We start from the raw sequence: 23,123 nt of genomic DNA, 5'->3' as shown, positions 1-23,123 counted from the left end.
GAGCAACCATGTTTTGTTTTAGAAGGCAATAAGACTTTGATGCCAGAATTCTTCCCTGCTAAAGTGCACAAAGATCAGATTCACACAGTCTGCAACACTGGTCCAAGTGTGGCTGATGGGTGATTAGATAACCTCAGTTGACATTCAGGCTTCAGTTTGGCTTAACTCAAGAGCTTTGAATTACACAAGTGAATCAATACACCAGATGCAACCTGGGTCTCCTATGCCACCATGTGTCTAAACTCTACTGCTTCCTAGTAAGAGGTGTACCAATGTGTGAGCAGTGTGCTTTTGTAGGGCAGCATAGCCACCATGTTTTGTGAGTGCATTGTGAGAGATGTGAATGCAGGGATAACATTATCATTTGTGAGTGCAGCATAAGTAGCGTACAGGTAGAAAGGTGTGCCTGTGTGAGTGCAGAGTGAAACATAAGAGTGTGGGGATCCTGCATGTTATGTCTGTGTGCATGCACTTTAAAAGGGCCAAACATATTGACTTTGGTAATGGTTTTTAGGGTTATAGCTTTGACGTGCAGCACTGCAGTGCAAGGAGTGGAAATACAATAATGTAATGAGAACAGTAGTGAGATTTGAAATGGCAGATGCAGACTTTGTAGAAGAAGGTTGAGGAGTGTCAGGGACAGGAGACAGACAGATGTCACTCTGAGGGGAGGGAGGAGCAGCTCCTTTACCTACACTAGGTGCCATTGTAACCAGCTATGTCACTGTTCTTGTCCTTCCTGTCCATGATGGAGTAAATACATAACAGGTGCACTTAATATATGCTTTTCGCTGAAACACTTTTATGGTTTATGGCCCATGTGAGTAGATTATCTTTTCTTTCATTAGGATCACAAAATGTTATTGATTATTCGATTTGTGTTTATTATCTCTGTTGCACTAAATGTATACTCTAACGTTTTGATAAACTGTACCATGACAGGAGGTCTTGAGACCGGGCCATTAATGTCACAAAGGAAAAACATTACTGGATCATTCATCCAAACATTAAGGCAGAAAAGGGGTGATGCTTTCTTACTCCTCCTTCCAGAAGCTAAATAATAAATATGGATTATAGTGAAATTCAATAGAAGCTATGGATCGAATCTGTGTGAACAAACTCAGAGGCTCAGTGGTGAGAGGGCCAGGGACTGATCTTTGTCATTTAAACATTTGTAAAGTGTAGCTGACTCTACCAAGCAGGTGTCTTGGCAAGAATCACGGGTAGAAGGTTACAGAAAAGCCAGAAAGGTGATAGATGTGCATAAGGCAATGCTCAATGTTTGCAAAGATTTGTGGAAGGGTGCTCCAAAGAAAGGGGGGGGGCAAAGCCTTAGAGTGAGGAGATATTTGCTGAAGCAGCACCAAGTCTGTGGCGAAGAGAAGTGAAGATAAGAATGCTGAGGTGATAGTTGCAGGAGTCAACATTGAACTGTAATGATTAAAATCTAGGATCTGGTGAGGGGCAGGTAAAAACCTGAACTGAGTGTGATTCCTGCAGAAAACCAAAGGATAAAACTTCATGAAGTGAAATATGCAGAGAGAAGGACTGTTAATCCTACTCCAAAGGAAGAAAAAAGGCAATCTTTGACAATGAGTAACCAGATAATTGGATGGGGTGGTCACAGTGCTTGACATCAAAAGACTAATTAAGATAAAGGTCACATTGTGGATGGTGTCACATTATTTTTAGTTTATCCAGCACCAAAACAAAATTAATTTTGTCTTAGGAGGGCAAAATCCCAGGCTGGTAGATGTTAAGAAAATCATGTTTCCTAAACAGTGCTTTCATTTGGGGGATGACAGAGGACGCTATTATTGAGGGAACACAGAGTGGTCCTGATGAAGGGCACTACAAAAAATTGTTTCAAAAGAAAATATCCATAGTTTTGAAAAAGCTACAGACCTGACAACAAATATATAATCATAAAATCAGAGTGTTCTACATAAACCCTTAAGCAAGGAGGGATAGAATGTGTACCAGAAAAACAGTAAAAGTGAAAAAGTTAAAAACAAACAAATGAAAAATATTTAGGATAGAGTAAGGAACATGACAAAACGAAGAATAAAGACAAACTTGTCTTGCCAAGAAATAAAGGGATAAGATTAATTGTTTCAGAAGTTTTTTTTTCCATAAAGGAAAAGTAGTAAAAAAACGAGCAAGTTGAATGCATCAAGATTTTTCTCCACGATTACTAGCCAGTGTTTACAGGCTAGTTCTGAACTAAGTATCCTTTGTTCAACACTAATGTCCCCTCCACAGCACCAGGTTCTGTACAATTCAAAAATGTTAAAATGCTCAGGACACCAATGATTCTCCTGGGATTGCAAGGTTGAAGAATGACAACTTAATACTGAAATCAATTACAGCTTGACATTGATACAGTTTGACAATCACATAAAGATATATGCCAAGCTTGTACTTCAGTTTTGAAAGCCAATAGTTCTTTTTTGATCTATGGTGCAGAAAAATAGTAAGACAGATGAGCAAGAAACCAAACCAGAAGTTTTATCTGGTTGTTGAATGACCCACATACTATTACAGTGCTAGCTAGGTGCTACCTATTTTGCAACAGGACTCCTAAGGCCCACAACTATATGGAAATTGTGGTTTTAAGCAACACAAAGCAAAGATGCTGGACTGCATTCTAATTTATTGAGATCTCCAACTCACGCAGTAGTTGATTACCAGACAACAGCAAATCTACTAAGTATTTCCTCAATTATGGCTTCAAGGGAATTTGCCACAACAGTAATCCTGTGATTTCTCACGCATATCTTAGCTGAATGTCTCGTAATACAGACTGTGTGTTGTAGAGTGTGACGTTTCTAATCAAAATCCAGTTAGCAAACCAGTCATTTAAAGGAATCACTGGACTTCTGCCTTTAGGCTTGCTAAAAGGCCACAGGGATTTGTGACAAAAGTAGTATCAGGTCAAATGATTGTTTCTCTGCAAATGGAAGACAAGGAGCCTGGAGGCCCACACTACTCAAAGGGACTGTCTTCTGCCAGATGAAGAGTGGGTGGAAGCTCAGGAGGCTATACTGACTTTTAATATCCCTATGTACACATCCAAAAGAAAATGCTCGGACAGCCAAATGCTAAAATACCAGAGGATGATGTGCAAAAGAACAAAGCAGCAAAGCAGAAGAGCTGCCTCACAAACCAGATATCCTCCACTGTTGTCTTCTCTGGAGGATTCTAACTAGATAGTTTCTCTTATTTTAATATCTTTTTATTTAAGGTGATAAGTAGTAAAAAAAAGAAAAGTATGAAAATTACATTGCATGTGCGAGGTATTCCAGAGCATATTTGTGTGCGTGCCGTAAACATGATTAAAGAAACTAATACCATCCAGTACTGATATTGTCAAAAATGCGGAGCCAATGCTGAAACTAGACAACTTCTTTGTTCTAAAGCTCTAACAGATAAGCTTAGAATTGAATACATAGGAGTAATGAGTCATGATGTAAGGTAAATGATGACATGATCAGTGAATCAACAATCATTTTAAGAGTATTTCACAAAGATTGGAAAGTAATTGTGGCAGAAGACCCTTAGGCCTTTATCATTCTGTGTTCATTAGAAAGACAAAAGGCATCACTGATATCGGTGGATGGGATGTCGTCTAGGAAAAAAAAGGTGAAAATTCATGACCAGACAGACATTAATATTCTACAGCAAAACTATAATTTATGTTCAGGGTTTTAGCTTCATGTAGGCTTAGATTTTTGTAGGGATATTTCTACATTGTTCCACAATTAATTCCTTGGGCGGAGTCCGACAGTTTCACAATTACACATTAAACATATTCAACATATCCACTTATAATATCCATTTAACATATCCAGCACCTATCATGAATGGTGTGATAAATTCCCTGCTTTTCTTCAAAATTCTGGGTATCTTTGTTGGACATTAAAGCGATCAGGAGATCTAGAAGGAGGGCTTCTCATTCTATCTGGTAGTATCTCTTCGATCCACACTTGTATCTGAGCAGTGAACATTCCAAGTATTTTATTGAAATAGTCTTGAATTTTGAATCACAGTTTAGTCCAAAATGGCTTAATCTGACCACTTTCATAAATATGTAAAAGTGTGCTTAACAAAGTGCGACTGTGCTGACAGAAATAAGTATCTGCTAACACTCAGTCTGTGTATTATCTGATGCACATTGTGATGTAAATGTTTCTCTAAAATGAATCAAGTGTAATATTGAAAGGAAGGTCTCAACACCAATTAAGCGCATGTTTCTAAAGTGTGGTGCAATAACTGTTCAGCTACTTGTAGATATAAGTATTGTCTTTCTTTTTTACTAGCCTATGAATACCAGGAAGATTCAGATTCGAATTTTGTAAGTGTACATCATGATACAGCATGTTTAAGGATAAGTTATAAAAGTTCAATAGTTTGAACTTCTCTTGTAGATGTGCAAACAAGAGTGGTTCTCCATTACAATACAAGCCACTCATAAATAATTTGTCAGCCTTTTTGCAGAAAGTCTAAACAGATGTACAGTCACCCATCTTAAATTTACGATTATTCCAGAGTGGAACTGCCATAGTGTTTATCAGTTTAATTTTTTAATTTCTGCCTAAATCATGTAGTGCCATTGGTGTGACATGAATTATCTATTAGAAGGCTTGCAACTGTTTGTTGCTAAGCATCAGTATAACAATTAAGGAGGCCGGATTAAATCACATTCCAAATCAAGCCACTGAAAGTGTTTTTCCATGATTACTAATAGGTAAAAAATAAATAACTCTACCTGCAAAGAGCAAGACATGATAGTCAGTAAAGCTGGCTATTGTTAAGCCACCAGGTCTTTAACTCTAGCCTTAATTTAGAAAGAACAATGTGTGGTCTCTTTTGCCAAATTTTGTTTTTAATTAGTTACACTGAAAACAGTTCTGAATAACAATGGAAGCCTCAGGGGCAACATAGCTATTGTAGAGTTTACAATAGGTATGTTAATCACTTTTATTGCCCCATCCTCTGCCTTGAGGATACAAATTTTGATGAACACAATTCAGTCATATCTCATAGTTTGTGTGTGTTTGTATTAATAATAGACATGTAATCATAAATACTCTATGCAAAAAATAGTCTCAGGTACTTACAAGCACTATTTTGCCTTGGCATTATATAGAGTCACTAGGAAGAACAGCCATTGAACCTTATTTAATACTGATGTTTAAGACTATTTGCCTGGGCTATAATATGATCAAACAGTCTTGTACTGTCACTTGGCAGTCTTTTCCTAATAAAGCACGTTTGGGACAACAGAGATCTGAGCTGGTAATATCAAGATCGATTATTTAACAGGAAAGTGTGTGTAGATTTCACATTTCACAGTTGCGTAGGAAAATATGGTGGTAGGTTGCTGGTTCAACCAAGCCCTTTCTCTCTTTGTAGATTAACGCAATGGAAGGTTCTATACATGTGCTAGTAGTCATACCGGATTCCAGGAAGTGGTAAAAGGGTCTGAAAAGCTTGCCGGGAGGCAGGTGCTAGGGTGTTCATGAATTCTGTCTAAAACATATTCAGAAAGCCACAAAGTGCCTCCTGGAAGAGCACTGACTGCTACTTGACCTCCCTTTTCAAATAAAGGCTAACTACGATCTTGCACCTGCCCAATAATTAGTGTAGGCAAATCAAGTTTGCCAAGGGATTTATGTTAGTTGTTCGGTACATATAACTTTTCAAATTGGTCTATAATAGTGGTGACTGCATTTTTATAATTATAGTAATGTTGTCCCAACTGTTAGCTGAACTTGCTTGTTAGTGTTTTTGCTTCTAGGTCACACTAGGCAGCAGGGCAGATGACCAACAAGCCAGACTTCCACATTTTATACAATCACACCATATGTTGTTTCCCCAAATATAAAGTTTTAATATGTTGCGTTAAAATTTGTTTCCACATAAGTATTGAATAACACGTTCACTGGGAAAATATTTCCTACATAATTTGATTGGTATCCCCTTTCCTCTAAACAGCTTCCATTTACAGGATAATTAAGGTGTTGAAGACAATAAAAGACTTAAAAATGTTAAAAACCTTCACTAAGTCCCTGATTGCCAGTATAATACCTCCACCAAGTACCTATCATATGTGAAGAGTCCTTCAAAACAAATTAAAGTACAAATTAACACTAAAGTAACATTGAATATTCATATTTATTAGTTCAACAGTAAGAAAAGTAGTAAATGTCATCAAACTTTTGATTCCACTTTAAATTAATTCTTTAGTAGTAGTACTATCTGATAAGTACACTGGCATCAAGAACATTGTTCCGGGGTTATTTATGATTAAGAAAATGAAAAGAAAGGATTATGAGCTTTGCTCTCTCAAAATCATCAGTGATTCTCAAAATGCATAAACTCTGTCAATTTGTACATGCTACCTGTGCCACAGGGTAGACAGCCTGGCAAATGTTCACAAGCAGGACTGGTCAATTATGTGTTTTCACCATCTCACAGAATGATAGGGCAATGCATCTTATCAGGCACATTAGATGCAAGAATATTTTTGTGCAAAGATAACAAGAGAACATAAGAGAAGGATCACATATATCCAGTGCCTGAGTAAAATGCCTCACTGCATTTTGATGCCACATACAATGCTGCTGATCGGGCATTAACATTACAATCCGAGAAGTGGTTACACCAGAGCAGTAAGAAAATTTCAGTGTGCTTATGTACCTTAAATTTAAAATAGGTCACACACTTCAAATGTATAGATTTGTTGTAATCGCCTCACATATCAAAAGACATCTTTGAGCTGTCATGATGTAAATGTGTATTGTTCTTTTAAATGAATTCTATGTTTACAATGATTATAAATGAAATTGCAGCGCATGCTATGTTGGTTGTGCAATTCTGAATTTTTTAGTATCAGTATGGCTTACTAGGCAAGAATAGTCTTACTTACTATGTTCCCATAAGGCACTGGTTCTTAAACTTCTCTCTTCTGTGAACCCCTTTTTAACCCTTAATGTAATCCCGGGACCCCCACTAAATCATTACTGGGATCCAGGGACCCCCACTGAGTTATTACCATAAACAATGGGTCCGGCCCAAGCATTTGCAATGATCTGAACCACAAAATTATTGAAAACCATTGGCCAACCAAATACACAAATGATTAAATATATTATTTAATTCACAAACAAATATAAAAAACTCTATATAAAAATCACATTTTTAATTATAGTGGGAAGGTTGGAGCTTTTGAAGATTTAATTTAGGCTTCTCATTGGCCATACTATAATATGTTGAACGTGCACTGCTCACACAAATCAGTCCGAGTATACTAACTTAATTTTTAGCCTCCAATTTCAAATGCCTTCAAGTTTACAAAACGTTTTAAAATTTTCATTATTACATTTGGCTTCCTTATATACACTTTATTAACTGTTCAATGGAGTCTGGACTCCCTGAGGAGGCTTTGCGGACCGCCAGGGGAGCCAGGACAACAGGCTAAGAACCACTGACACAGGGGCATAGCCTGTCAATGCTGCAGCATCTGAAAATCTGAGCTCCTGCCCCCATCTGAGGCTTTGGAGCTTTAAAATTCTGATTGACCTGGTCAGCAGACCTAGCCAAGGGGAGAGCACACCCTGGTGATATCAAGCAGGATATATGCAGACAGACTACGCCCACGAGCAAAGCAAAGTCGAGGATTGCTACTGAGCTGGCCGCTGAGATCTCTCAGGCAAGATGGCATCTGCCTAGCGGCCGATCGGGGCATGATGCATTACCGCTGGGAGAAACCTGCAGCCATCAGCCATAGAGTGGGTGGGGTAGCGAAGCAGAAGACATATCTTAGCCCCTCTGTCTCTCCTAACCCTCCCCTTCGACCAAGGTAAATGCCCAGCAGGAACAGAAGCTGAGCCCTGACAGCTGTGGGGCTGATCAGGACCTTCCGAAAAGGAGGTTTGGAGACTGTTGGCCAAGTCGGGCCTGTCAGACCCTGCAGGAGAAAGCCCTTCGCAAGTAGGGCATGGAATGGAGGTAGCAAGACACATACAGGACAAGCGTGTTCCTTGCTGGCCGGCAATGCAGCATAAGCGAGTGAGAGCTGGTCCTGGGGAAGCCCTCTTCCCCCAAAGGGACGGAGAACTTGCTCGGCAGGGCCAAGTAAGGAAAAGGAGGCCTGGGAGTCGCTGCTGCCACACCAGAATGGAAGGCAAGACATCTGGGGCTCTCAGAACATATGCGGCAAGCTGACCAACAGAGGACCAGGTAAAGCAAGAACCTTGTGGTTACGCAAGGAGGGATCAGAGTAGGAGGAGAATATGTATCCCATCCCATCCACTGAGCAAATACGCACACTGAGCACAGGGGCTTTGGAAAGAAGCCACTCTGGAAAATGGTTAATCCATTTAATGTGAAGGGAACCCTCTGGACACTGGGGCAGTCAATTCTGGGGCAAAAGCGTCTAAGAAAAGTTAAGATAGTTCCTCCTTAGCTGTGCATACAGTGACTTTTCTCCAAGCCGTAAACTACACAAAGACATCCTTCAAACCCAAATAGCTGCAGTGGTGAGAGAGGTTGGGTTACTGAAAGACAACAAAAGAAAGCTATTGAAACGGGTCAAAGAGTCAGAAGATCAACTGGGTGTTGCCCTGTCGCAGATAAAAGAACTTACTAAGAAATGGTCAAACATGGGTAGGAGGTGAAGCTAATGGTGAATAGGCTAGAAAATGAGGAAGGCAGGACAGGCCACCATAATGTCAGGACAGAAGGAGTGCCAGAGGAGTTGGAGGGGCCGAACATGGAACTATTTGTGGAGAAGTGGTTGGACAAAACAGTTCTGCAGGGAAACCTCTCCTAGTACTTCTCAGTAGAACGGGTGCACAGAATCCCGACTTATCCACTACTGCCTTTTGCGAGCCCGTGCCTGATCATTGCGAGGGTGATTAACTTTAGGGATAGGGATATAATCCTCCAAATGGCAAGGAAAGATGGCCCCCTGGAAGATAGATGAACGTGAGGTACACTTGTACCCAGACTACTTTATCCTTGTTCAACGGAAGCAAGGGGCATTTTTGCCTGTCAAGAGGGTGCTGCGCAAGCTGGATCTTAGGTTCATACTCATCTACCCGGCAAAGCTGCAGGTAGGGCAGAGGTTGGTGGTGGTCGGGGGGAGGGGCGGTAGAGACTCACTTCCAGGCAACAGAGCAGGAGGCCTGGTTGTGGCTCCAAGAGCAGGGTCTCTGGTCAGGCCCACCACTAGGGGTAAGAAATGATGAAGGATGCAAACCGGTGCCATCAAAGTAAAGAAACAACAGGAAGAACACCACTCTAACCCCAACCAAGGAGCAGATGATGGCAGCGCAAGAGAAAAAAACTGTCAAGGAGGTCAAGCAATACAGCAACGTCCTCAGCAATAATAGGTAGAGATACCTTGTCTCAGAAGAGGAGAGCAGCGGCTTAAAATGAGCTGAAACAGAACATGAAACAGAGGATGACCAACTGCCCCTAGGACACCTATGGCATCAGGACACCTGGGGGAAGAGCAGTCCTGATTGGCGGTGAGGTCAGGTAAGATTGGAACTGGCGCAGGGGAAGGAATAGACAAGTGGACAGCTCTGCACGAGAGGCCGGGAGCTGAGCCCCAGATGACAGGAGGACAAGTTTGTTGAAAGTTGTTTTGGTTCGGGACTCAAATGTACTGTGAGTAGGGGTGGGTTAGTTCTACAACCATTACACAGTAAGGTAGGGATGGGGTATGTTTAGGGGTAATTCACAATATCTTGACATCACTGGCTGGGGGTAAAAAGAGTGATAAAACGGACAGTGACATAAGGAATCCACATCACAAGCTTGAATACATTACAGCTTCTAACATTAATTCTTCACACCATTGAGTAATGTGACTGGTGGTAGCAGTAAACATAGTAAGGGAGGAAAAAAAACAGATCTATGATTGCAAAGCTAATCGAGGCAGTGGTTCGGATAATATTCCTTAACCCCCTAACAAGAATGACAGCATGAAGGTTAAACAAAATTCCATAAAGTCACCCTTCACTAAATTTTGTAGCAATCTATGTACATAGAAATTGTGTCTATGTAAGGAACAGATATAAAAAAAATAATTTAAAAAAAAAGTCGGTGAGTCAAGGAACCTGGTTCTAGCTGCGTGGAACAGAGAAGAACTGAAAGAATCTACAAGGGAAAACAAACAAAAAAAAGGGCTGTCTTAGGGAGAAGTAAGAGACTTACCGAAGGGACAGACGTACTACGTATGGAATTTTATGTTGAATACTGCATGCAATGACTAGCACCAAACCTATATTAGGTGTAAAATAAAACTATAATGTTTTTGCTGGGGACACTGAACAGTTTCACTCTCAATGTATAGGAGAAATGTGGCTCATTTATAAAAAGAGCCACAAAGGTCCTGGTAATGTGTGCCATTAGCCCATTCAAACCAGGTTTGTCAGAAACACAATATTACATTTCTGCTACTTGATTTTCTTACTGCATATTCGTACAGATATACACAGTCCAACTCTCCGTTTTCGGCTGTTAGTATTTGTTGTCCCAGTATGTGGACAAAATTCACAATTAGGTACAGGACCACATTAGAGCACCGTCATCTTTGAGAAACTGGAGGAGGACTTGGGCCCAGTGTCATGGCTGGACATACATTAAACAAAGACATAATTATACCAAGGGCTAATGCAGGAGTTAGGCAATTCGTAAAATAAACTTTCCAGATACATTTAAAAAAGCAGGTAAAATAATTAGGGAGTATCCCCAGGTCAGCTATGCTGACATTTTGAATTAGTACCTAGCTGAATTAACCAATGGTATGTTATGTTATAGAGATGTGGCAACATCTAAAAAGTGCATCCTTCACAGGTTTGCTGCGAGTACGCAAAATGCCACCCAAAAATAAAGTTTATTAAACTACATTCTTTACTTGCTGATTGTGTAGTAAGATTGCCCCAGCATTGTGCAATTATGAGTAAAACCTGATGGAAAGGGGGGGGGAACTCTCATGTGGTGCCATTATCTCCATTGTTAAACCACACAGAATCGACTATTCCATGCAGTTTGCCACATATATTTGCCACCTGCTCTGGGTGGCGGGAGAGGGGAAGGTTTTTTTAAGTTTTTTTTTTATAGCTGTGGGAAGCATTCATGTTCTCCTGGTGGAAAAGAAGAATGAGGCATGAGACTTAACTGCTACTGCAGCCAAAGTTCCATGCACATTTTCTAGTAGTGTTTTTCTTTTTTCTTTTTTTTAAAATTGGGTCAGTTTCTTCTGCAACGTGTACACCCTGGTGCACAGTTGAAACGTTGTGCAATGGAACAGGCTTGCACAGGATTTAGAGAAAGAGTGAACCAGGACATTGCCCAATTAGCAAAGCTCCTTGTACAATAAATCTATTGCTCTGGTCAACAGTGCACATTATTCAACAATTCTGATGTAGTTGATGCATGTGAACTCTAAATTCAATATTACAATATAGGAAAACTACACCACAGATACATCTCCGATACAGAGTACACATTATCAGCACAGGTGCTCTTTCATTTCCTCCTCAAACATGCATGTCAACAGCCTTCACCCTTTCGAACAACTATAAAATGACCCATGTGTTGAAGGGTGCAATAGGATATTAGTGTAGAATGAGTCAGTGAGTTGAACACTGGCCTTTGGAATATGCAGTGAAAGGCAGGTCATGTGTTAGAAATCTGACTCTGCCGTCTATCCTGTTTGTAAGTAAATCTAGGACATTTAAAGCAGGTAATATACATAATATTCATTTACAATGCTTAGAAAGTGCAACAGGAAATTTGATAAAAACAACCATTTGAAAATTCAATATGTCTGGCGTTGGCTGTCAGTCATTTGTCTTTGGCAATTTATTTTGTCATGATTTCTACAAAACTGTATCATCACGGAAGCTCCAGGACACTCAATCTAAATAAAAACACTAGCTAAAAGCAAAAGTATTTTTGGTATCATAAAGCAAACATTGGCATAGTATTGTCTGCCACTTAAAGTAATTCCATTAAGTGTGGATGTGTTTCTTGTGAAAAGGCAGAATGTCATCACTCACAATCCAATGGCTTCAATGGGCTGCCTCATTCCCCAGTGATGTGTGCTGCAGTGGTGAGATAAAAATATGAATGACAATAACAGACCAATGGTTTAAAAGCACTGGCTGAAAGCCCCTATAAGTATAATATACATATTATTTTAGAAAATGTAAAAGGCATTTGTTAACACCATACCTAAACACAACAGGTAATTTTTATTATTACAGTTGTAAACGTCTGGTAGTGGCCTCACTAGAGTGTGGGGGGAGGCTGAAATGTTAGGGTTCATATCAGGGAAACCAGTGTATTGGCTCTTTGTTGAGATTCTCAACTCATATCACAATTACTGTATGTCAGCTTATATTTTACACAAACTAGGTCTTTACGGACAATGGAATACATACACAAAGATATGTCCATTATTACATTTGCAGCAAATTGAAAAAACAGACAGTGGAAATGCAGATAAACATGCCTACTGCTACGAACATGCCATGGTACCAATATTGAAACAAATCCAGTACAAACATGTCATTCACAACCAATTAAAAGTTGAAAGTTGTCATTAACAATTTCACAGCATGAATCTTGTTTGATCACTTCAATGTGTGCCATTTATAACTGTAGAATATTAAACAATGGGTGCTACGGATAGTGGCCAGACCGTGAACCCCTTCATACCCAAACACTAAAGGTCATAATGAATTTACACACTTAGCTTAGGTGTGCAGTACCATCTGTAGAGCATCATCTTTATAAATATTAAACTAAAACATCATACTTTATATAGCAAGGTGTAGAGGGAAGCAAAGTGGTGAAGGATGCAAGTGCCCAAGCAAGCTGAACCTAAGTGTCAGGTCCTTAAGGCCTAGGGCACCCCATAAGGAGAATGTTTAAAATAAAAAAAAAAAAAAAAACTTTGCATTAAAACCATTAGCACAAAACGCATATTTGGAGCACTAAAGATTTTCTAAAGCGCAATTTTAAAATAATACAACATGGATTAGATCTTAAATTTAAGTATCTCAGTATGGCATCTTATGATGACCTTGAAGGACAGAATTTTGATGACGTTAGACCCTAGACTGAAACCACTGTACAATGTCTTCCTCATTTTAATTCACTTTATTAGCCATTTTAAACCAGCATATTCTGCTAACATAGTATCCCCCATTATTTATAGTGCATCTGTATGGTGGATCAATGACAAATATAATTTCGATATGCTTGAGTCCTTAATTAGAAAATGGACAATGGGCATTTGTAATTCTATTACAATTCAAATAGTGTGGCTGAAATATAGCTTGAGCGTAACTAATTTGTTTACCATCAAGAGACTTATGCTGGGACAAGTATTTGACTGCCCTACTGGTGACTATTATGGGTCTATTCTCAAAGGTTGTGATCTACAACGTTATCCAACGGCCCTTCCTAATACAGCATCAACTCTCAGAATATGGAGACGCTAATGCCCTTAATACTTAACTAAATTGCAATTCAATTTAGAATACAGGTAGTTAAATTCTGTTAGCAGACAACAATGAGCTTTATTTGGCCCACCTTGCAAGCTTAACATAACACAATGGGGGTCATTCTGACCCTGGTGGTCATCGACCGCCAGGGTCGACGACCACGGAAGCACCGCCAACAGGCTGGCGGCGCTTCTCAACCCATTCTGACCGCGGCGTTTCCCGCCGGATTTCCCCTGCATGGGCAGAATCTCCATGGCGGCGCTGCAAGCAGCACCGCCATGGAGATTCCGACCCCCTTCCCGCCATCCTGTTCCTGGCGGTTTTTACCGCCAGGAACAGGATGGCGGGAACCGGTGTTGTGGGGCCCCTGGGGGCCCCGGCACTGCCCATGCCACTGGCATGGGCAGTGCCGGGGCCCCCTAACAGGGCCCCATAAAGATTTTCACTGTCTGCATTGCAGACAGTGAAAATCGTGACGGGTGCAACTGCACCCGTCGCACCCCTGCAACTCCGCCGGCTCCATTCGGAGCCGGCTTCATTGTTGCAGGGCCTTTCCCGCTGGCCCGGCGGGGGCTCCTTTGGCGGGCGCCTGCCGGCCCAGCGGGAAAGCCAGAATGGCCTCTGTGGTCTTTTGACCGCGGAGCGGCCAAATGGCGGTTTCCGCTTGGCGGGCGGTGCCCGCCGCCCGCCAAAATCGGAATGAGGGCCAATATATATGCTGACGATTTTAATTTGGATTTGAATAAATATTTAATCTATACTAGAACTCCAGTAGATAAGTTATTTCTGCTTTAATTTAGAATTGGTCAGTTGGTAATTCATGATTTTATGAGCAAGTGGAATAGATCTATTTTTGCTTTTACATGCTAGAGTGGGAAGGTGGGTGGGAGACAGAGGGGGGAAAGAATAAGTACAGGTCAAACAGTAACATCAAAATAAATGATGTTTGTTTGGCATTGAGTAATGACTGAAAAAAGCAGAGGCACTGATGGGAGATAGAGTTTATGAGTTACATTTAGCTAGGCTATGTAACTGGAATAATACTGAATCTTTTAAACTAAGCAAATGATTGGTATTATGTTTTGAGAGAGTCTAAGACAATTGTGCAACCAATGAATTACTACAAAACACCCTGTTCACTTACACTTTCTGTAGTTTGTGGCTTTAAGAGGCAAGGTCTCTACCAATTACTTTGTGTATATAGTATCCTTGAAGAAATACAACTTTTTCCATAGACACATTTTTTATTGCCAATAGGTGGTGCGTTCAAACTCCACATTTGTGGACGGACAGTTACATTTTAAAACTTCTGTATAAACCTTTAAATGTTTAAACATCAACTGGGGACGGGGGGGTCAGTATAAAGTAGTTTCTTTTCACTGGAGCAAATATCTTGGCAGTGAATTAAAGCTTCAATGATTTTATAAATATTTCCTGCCATGATTAATCTATTTGTTTTTAGTTTCGGTGTATAAGGATAGGAGTGGCATTTCCTTTTATGTCGGATCTGTCTAAAAGGGCTTGGGCTTTGTTTTATATAGTAATGATGTTCATTGATCAAATCATTAAACAGTGGAATAATTAAACATACATGAGTATGATATTTCTGCATTAAAAATTACCAGGAGAATGTAAAACAGTGGTAGACAACATACACCAAGATAAACAGCAAAACAAACGCAACCAAAATGGTAAATGTTTACCCCAATAATTCTCAGGACACCTTCCACTGAGGCAAAGATGAGGTAGATGATGCCCAGTCCAACAACACGGTGCATTACTGTGCCCAAACGAGGCCTGGTGTGATGAGAACATAAGAAGATGGAGAAGAAGCATTAGTAACAACCACATATACAAAATACGCTTATTGACGAGCAAGACTACAAAAAGGATCACATCAGGAAGTGATAAATGCATACCTTCTTGATTAAATTCAGTTTTGAAATTCTTACTGAACTCAATAGACAATTTTATTCTAAAATGAGTACATGAAAGTTAAAAAAATCATTTAAAATACCTGTGTATGTAAACTATATAAAAACGTTACAAGTGAAGAGAAAAAAGGAAATGGCAAGGCACATGCTAATTATGGAATAATATATATATGCATCTGCCATTTAATCTCAAATAGATGCGCTGAGCCTTGTCTAATATTTATTTGCCACCTATCAATGGAGATGACATTACCAATATTCTTTATTATGTTAATATATTCTCAAAACCAAATAAATCTATTTAAAGTAAGACAATGCAAGAAAATAGTCTGCTTGCTTGTCAGATATGTATTTTTTGCTAAATTACTAAGTACAGGGAAAACTTTATCTGTATCAGCATCCACAGTTCAGATTTGTTTTCTACCATGTTAATGAGGCTGGAAGAATGCATGATCACCAAACCTTAAAACTCAGTTAGTTTAAAGGGGAGAAGACCTGTGGCACTATTGTCACCTGCCAATGGAGGACTTTCTTTACTCCTTAAACCATACTTAAATTGGACAAACAAACGTTTGCATTTGGTTAGTCACTAAGAGGCTGTAAGTGTTACATGAACATTCCCCCAAACCTCCCACTCAATTAAGACCACCACATAGTTGGAACTCCTTGATGACATACTGGTGATGCCTAACTAAATATGACACTTATATTTAAGTAGGCGTCACCAGCATCTAATCAGCCCTCGCATACACGCTGTTGTGGAGTGAAAGGGAAACTCCTGTACTGATTTATTTTTTGTTGTTCGATTCTACTTCACGATAATCGCAATTGGATCTTATGCCGAGATTGGATTCTGTTCGTACAATTTGTTTGGAATATTATGATTACGGAGATGATTTTAGAGTCCTGAGGAAGTCACTGCGATTAATCTCTCGCACAACGAAACACGTGTTGGCTGTTGGCTATTGCGGTTTGGTACATCTCCAAATAAATAATAAGAGGATTAGAATAAAGCTGTTCACTGTTGGCTATTAATGATTGAGACATTTCTATAACAAGAAGAAGATTGGATCTATCACAAGATACGGACATTCACGTATTTATTTACACGGGTGCCTTGGATATTTTGAACGTCACAAGCAAGAATATCCTGTCAATTTTGCATGAATAGTTCAATGCCAGGTGAAGGAACAGGAAAATGGGAAAGTAGGACTGGTCAAAAACTGGTGAACATTTGGCTCAAAGGTAATCTGAGGCAAGTGAGGGAGTCGAGAGGTCAATAGGACTACCAAAGTCCCAGTGTGTATTAGCCATTTCATTAATTACCTAAGACACAGAACAGGAATACATGGCTGGTCATTCTGCCAACCACTTATGTCCCATCTTCAATTGTTGCTAATCTGCCAGGGCCCCGTAATAAGATGGCAGCTGAGGCAGACCCAAACTAGGGAGAAGCAACAGTCAAAAGAAATGACTGTAGAACCATTCAGCTTCAAAATCCATGGTTCCAACCAGAGCAGTAAGAAAGCAGGCAAATGCCAACATGAAGGCCTCTAAATTACCAGGTTCAAACTAAGTGACAATGACACTTTGTGTTAGAAGTTGTACTAGTAGTGCCATTAAGAAACTAGCAAGTAAACAATTGGGATATTAACTATATTATTTAGCCCTTTGAGAAGGTGGGACAAATCATGAGGAAAACAAAGAGAAAGGGGGGGGGGCGAGGGTCAGGTGTGGTAAAACCAATAAGAGAATTTGCATTTGGGCCTCCCTTATTTCTCTGCAAGTGGCTGTGGTACCGTGCATGCACACCCAAATTAACTCATGCTGAACTACCTCAGATTTGTATGGACACATATGATGATCTGCAGTGGAGTCTCCCCTGCCTAGTGAAATTTTACCAAACCACACTGTACCAGAGACAAGAAAATTGTAACCATCGCTTAGTTGGTTGTTCTAATCCATCACTTAAGAAAATTAGGAGACTGTTGAACTTAATGGATTAAGTTCTCCCAAGTCAATCCTACAAAGTTGCTGTCAGCATTGGTTCCCCACAAACTAAATTATATTTTGTTATTTCTAGAGCAGTGGTTCCCAACCTTTTGACTTCTGTGGACCCCCCACTTTATCAATACTGGAACCCGGGGACTCACACTGAATCATTATTGGAATCCAAGCCCCCCCCAAATGAGTTATTACTGAAAGTTGGGGACCTATTCTGCTAATATTTAATTTTCTAAGCAATCACGGACCCCCTGAGGAGACTTCGTGGACCTCCTGGGGTCTCCGGCCCACAGGTTGGAAACCACTGTTCTAGAGGATATGAGGATTTCTAAGGTCACAGTTTCATCTGGATCTATTTGTGCTTCCATCAAAGACCTGTTGACAGATTGCAAAGGTGATAACAAGGGTCAATGTCAAGGCTGGTTTGACTGAGCTTGATGGAAAGCACATAAGGGATGTCTCAAACTTAATTCTGAGGGATAGAACCATGGTCTCAAATTGCAAATCAATTTATAAAAAGGTATTACAATCCAGAAAAATCACAATCAGACAGGAAGCTTAGCATAAGTTAGTTAGGGGAAGCAATTCAAAAGGCAATATATTAACCTACAGTTCATTCCCAAATCCTATTTACCAATGTGGGAATTCAACTAAGTCCTGTGGCATTGTCCAATCAAAATCATCATTTTTACTGACACGTTTTGATTAAACGTTATTCGTTTTTTGGTATCTTTCTTAAAGATGCGTTAATTGCACAGGAGCATCTTAGTCTGCCCTCACAAAGCATTCTATTTTCTGTAAGTACTATCAAAAGTAGGTTTAAAAAAACCAAAACATTTCTTAAAAACCCTTATTATTATTACATCACACTCAATGTAAAGAAGCACTTATTTTGCTCCATTCATTAGAATAACTGCCTATCTGTCTAGCTGCACTGAGTTTTGTCACAGCAGCTGCTAGGATCACAAAAGGTCTGTGAAATGTAAATGGAGATGAACTGAATGTAGCACCTAACCTGTCCATGCAAGATCATTTGGCTTGTCAATGTTTTATATAAATATTATTCTCATGTGTTTTATTGTACTTCTTAGTAATATTTTTTTAAGGTTTTTGTTAAAAAAAAAACAAAAAAAAATAGATGAATTGAATGACTACACAAGATTGTTGGTGGTGTTCTTCTCTGCCCATGCTCACTTATTATGCTGGGACAATCAACAGACGCTCCCTTTCTGCTGCCAGAAAACTGTGTCGAACTGTGGAAGAGCAGGAATGGGTTCTACTCTGATGCCTTTGTTGAAGTATTTAATGATTTAATCATATTCACATTGTCCTCTATAAAAACATCTGCATCTAGCTTCAGTTTCTACCCTTGATCAACTTCCTCGCCTAATTTCTGTGTCACATATTTGGTCTCCCAGTTTGGGACTTATCTTTCAAGTCTACTTCTTCTGCATTCAATTGCTTTTTCAAATACACTTTGATGTCTTTTTTCTGCTGAAGGTCCTCATAGTTTAAAAAGTTACTTACTTTTACATTTCTATCACATTTTAGAGTATCACATATTTTTCACCTATTGTTTATTTGCCCCATTTAAAATATGTGGCACAATGACTTCTTGTAATGTTGTTCTTGGGTTTTCCACCATTCTAGATTATTTTCATCAACTAATAATTCGCCTAATTCAAATCATTACTGCCCATGCTCAACATTGGAACATTCCACATCCACCTGTAGGGCACGGCCTCATCCACAAGGATCACAAGCAACCCCATTTTAAATATCGTATAGCTATAGTATGTCTTAAACATGTACAACTTGAAAACACGTGTATAATGTTTATATGGATTTGTATGCATTATTCAACTTCTAGGTCATTTAAACCTGTAGCAATAATGAGGATATTAAGAGCAGGAAAAATAGGTAGCTTGCCACTGGTTGATTATAGTTAGGTCTTCATTTCCATAGGAAACGTCTTTTTTTGGTTTGCTAATAACTTTGGTGCCGTATGATAAATCTTCATGAAACTTTCGAAATAAGCACTCTTTTTTGCCTAGTTTCTTCAAGGAAAGTTTTGGGGTAAACCATCAAGTGGGAGCAGAGAAAAAAGAGGGGCGGGCTAAAATGCTAATTCTATAGGCATTTTCCATAGGCTTTTTGAACAGCACTATGACAAAAACTGCTGCTCGGATTTGCACCAAATTTGCCAGGACAACAGATCCTGCTTCAGACTTTTTGTGATTTGGTGTGAATCTGCTGGGTAGTTTTTGACAAACTTAGATACAAAAATATTTGTATAATACAAAAGATAGCGCGTTTTGATAGACCTAGGAGACTGTCCCTAGCAAGAGGGAGAGCTCTGACTGGCTGTAAGCAACACTAAAAATAAATGTTGTGGCAGCCATTTTTGGGCACGGGGGACTTGAAGCCACATGTTTCCCCCCTCCCCCCAATCACAAAAGGTCTGATTTGCAGATTCTGGCAGTTTGCAACAGCAAAATTGCTTTTCCAAATGTACAAACATGGGATGTAGAAATTGCTATTTGGAAGAGGCTTATTTAGGGCTTCCCTTCCAAATAGCACTTTCCAGTGTTCTGTATCAAGCTGTTGCGACAGAAATGCAGTTGTAAAATCTTGATATTTTACTCAAAGTTGGTGGTAATGCATTCACAATTTGGGAAGGGTGCCCATGGGACCCCTTCCTCTTTGTGAATGTTGGAAAAACATTTTTCGGAGCAGCCAGTGGTCCCAAGGACTACTGCCTGCTCTTAAGAAAAGAAACAAAACGCTACTTTTTTTATTTTTTATTATTGCAACACATCCAGTTTTCTTCTAAGGAAAACTGGTTGCATTTCAACAAAAAAGCCCTACACAGCTACACACTTTGCAAAAAACGGGTCAGTTTTACGTGGAAAAATTTGATGTATTCATGTTGCGTTTTGGGGTGTTTCCTGTCATAGGTAGTAGGCCTACCCACACAAGTGAGGTATCATTTTTATCGGGGGAATGTTGGGTGGAAGTAAGTTTGTGGCTACCCTCAGATTTCAGAACACTGCATAACCGAAATGTGAGGAATGTGTGTTTGTTTGGACAAATTCTGAGGTTTGCAAACAATTCTGGGTGACAGGACCTATAGAAAGCCCCACATGCAACAGCAAACATTGATAATGCCCAAATCTTTGCACCTATATTGGTTATTTGAGGTTGCCCACGTCTCGCACACCTTCCCACACCACCAGCACACACACTCTCCTCTCTCTTCTCCACTGTTTGCCTCTTTCTTTGTTTTTAGGTTGAGTATAGCAGCGCACAAGAGCTGCATTTCCGATGTGTTGGTATGTATCTGGGCTTTTAACCATGCCCACAGCACGCACATCACTATCACTCGTTAATGGGCTTGCCTTTCAAAAATCCTTTGTTTTTGTTGGTAACTGCTTTACGTTTGTCCCTCCTTACGGTGGTTTTGCTACGGCCTTGACCATCCACCCGGTTACAGGGATAACTGCATTTTTGCCAATAACTTTGACTGCAAGCAAAAAAAATTCCTTTTGTCTCTCTTCACGATCATGGCGGCCCTTTGTATCGGCTCGCTTATGTCAAATCTTTATTTTTTTATTTTCCGTTTGTGTGGCAAGATAAGTCCAGTTAGTAATATACAACGCTAATAGCTCTAGCGCAAGCAAACGCGAGACCCATTGCATTGCAAACGCTTATTTAAACTTTGTTCTGACTTAGAATTACTTGAGAGCACGGATTGTTGGCCCCTATTTTCTCTTATTTGATATTCTGCTCAAAATGAGAATTTCGGTTAAGGCTTGATCCACCTTTGGTGCTACTCGCAGTGGATAATGTATAGTTACTCACTGGAAATCTGAGAATTCTTAATAAAGAACTGTTCACAAAAAAAGGAGAGATGAGGAGGTCTTGCACCAAAATATAATACATCACAGAAAGTGACAATAGCATGAGGATAACTTAAATATAGACACTGCCCAATGAAACGATGGCACGCAGCAATATCTTGATTTGAAAAGGTGATTACCAGCATCTGTGGCAGAAAAACGTGCTGCAAGAAAAAGTATTTCTAGATAGAGAATGGCCCATAAACACTACAAAATATTCTAAGCTAAAAATCCTGAGCTTACATGAATTGTTACATTCAAGAAAGTGGGTTAGAAGCAGAGAGACAAACACTGTCACATTACGAAATCTGAATTAAAAAGTACATTTATGTTTCTAGACTATGCATGTAGTGAGTAAGATATTTTATCATGGGAGAAATAGGCAAGTTTGTCCATTACAAATTTTGCAAAGTCCACAAAACAGTTTTGAAATCACTTTCAATTGTTTCTTTGTAAGCGTAAAGCACTCTTAGGGGCAAATATGTCCCTTGCATCCGAAGAACGACCACCGGAGGCAGATCCTTCTCCCACCTCCCTGCCAAGACATGGAACACTCTTCCTTTGCCCCTATGACAGACCGAAGACCTGCTGACCTTCAGGAAACGCCTCAAAACCTGGCTATTCGAGCAGTAGCAGCACCCCCCCTCCTCTCAGCGCCTTGAGACCCTTACGGGTGGGTAGTGCGCTCTACAAATACATTGATTGATTGATATGTTCAGGGCCATACAAGACATCTAAGATATATAGATAAGCATACCTCTACGAAACATCGGCCAAGCACTAAAGCCAAGTTAGTTATCTGCCTGAAATATGGTGCAAAAACTACTTTAGTACGTCATAGAGACTTTAAAGATTTGGCTACATTTTATTATTGATGTAATACAAAACTCTCTTGAATACTACAACATATATTTACCCTTTTGGCTTGTTTGTTGTTTGGAATTCCATTTGGTCAGATAAAAGACACAACTGTCTTAGAACTCAGGCAAAGGGTTTGAAGTAGTTTTCCAATGTTAATCTAAAATTGCATTTTTCTAAAGAATCAAGCATCACACGTTTGTAAACATTACTTTGTACAGTAATTTACTTATAAATGTCAAAAGAGCAATTAACTTACTTCACTATTCCATAGCCCAGGCTGACTATGATCACCAGAAGGCGTGCTAATGTTCTTTTTATTGCAGATACCAGCTCTGCAAAGATCAGCAAGCCTTGAGCTGGTTAAGCAAGAAATAACAAGGAAAACATGTTACTAAGATTTGCCACAAAGTGCCAGAAAGAATTGTTAGCATGGCTGATGACTTACAGGACAAGCCAGACGAGTTGACATTCTGATATTCTGCGTAATACACAGCCTTTTCCAACATTCCCAGGAAAATAACTGCAGCAATCCAAAACTGTATTCTGAGCAGGTCCTTCCAGTAACAGGCAGACCAGAGCAACCACAGCAGTCCATAGAATATATAAACGATACACATTACCATGAAGAACTACAAGAAAAATAAAATATTGTATCAGGTCCCACATCAGCAGGAATAGTTACAAAAAAATGCATCTGCCTACATGATTGGTTTTTCATAAAAAAAATTAAGTATTTTCAGCTTAAAATCCAAGAGATATGGTTACTGTAGGAAACTAGGTTCTTTGTTGATGGGGTTGTGGGACATGATTAAGAACTAATGCCAAAATATACTACAAGGTCCAGTTAGGTCTCAATAAATTAAACCTTACCTCAACCCTTTGGTAGCTTAACACCG

The 23,123-nt window shown here is 39.7% G+C and overlaps 1 protein-coding gene across 2 annotated transcripts in view; it reads right to left on the bottom strand.

Moving 5' to 3' along the window:
* The window catches only part of TMEM87B (transmembrane protein 87B), a 254,806-nt gene that overhangs the window by 125,775 nt on the left and 105,908 nt on the right, over positions 1-23,123 (bottom strand). For both annotated transcript variants that reach the window (XM_069235077.1, XM_069235078.1), the window contains exons 9-11: positions 22,673-22,856; positions 22,484-22,583; positions 15,233-15,326 (exon numbers count right to left, since the gene is read on the bottom strand). In XM_069235077.1, the coding sequence (XP_069091178.1) occupies positions 15,233-15,326; positions 22,484-22,583; positions 22,673-22,856 (378 nt within the window). The remainder of the gene's footprint in view (positions 1-15,232; positions 15,327-22,483; positions 22,584-22,672; positions 22,857-23,123) is intronic.

This window comes from Pleurodeles waltl, chromosome 5 (assembly GCF_031143425.1).
Source record: "Pleurodeles waltl isolate 20211129_DDA chromosome 5, aPleWal1.hap1.20221129, whole genome shotgun sequence".
Classification (NCBI taxonomy): domain Eukaryota; kingdom Metazoa; phylum Chordata; class Amphibia; order Caudata; family Salamandridae; genus Pleurodeles; species Pleurodeles waltl.
This window is presented reverse-complemented; position numbering and strand designations above follow the sequence as displayed.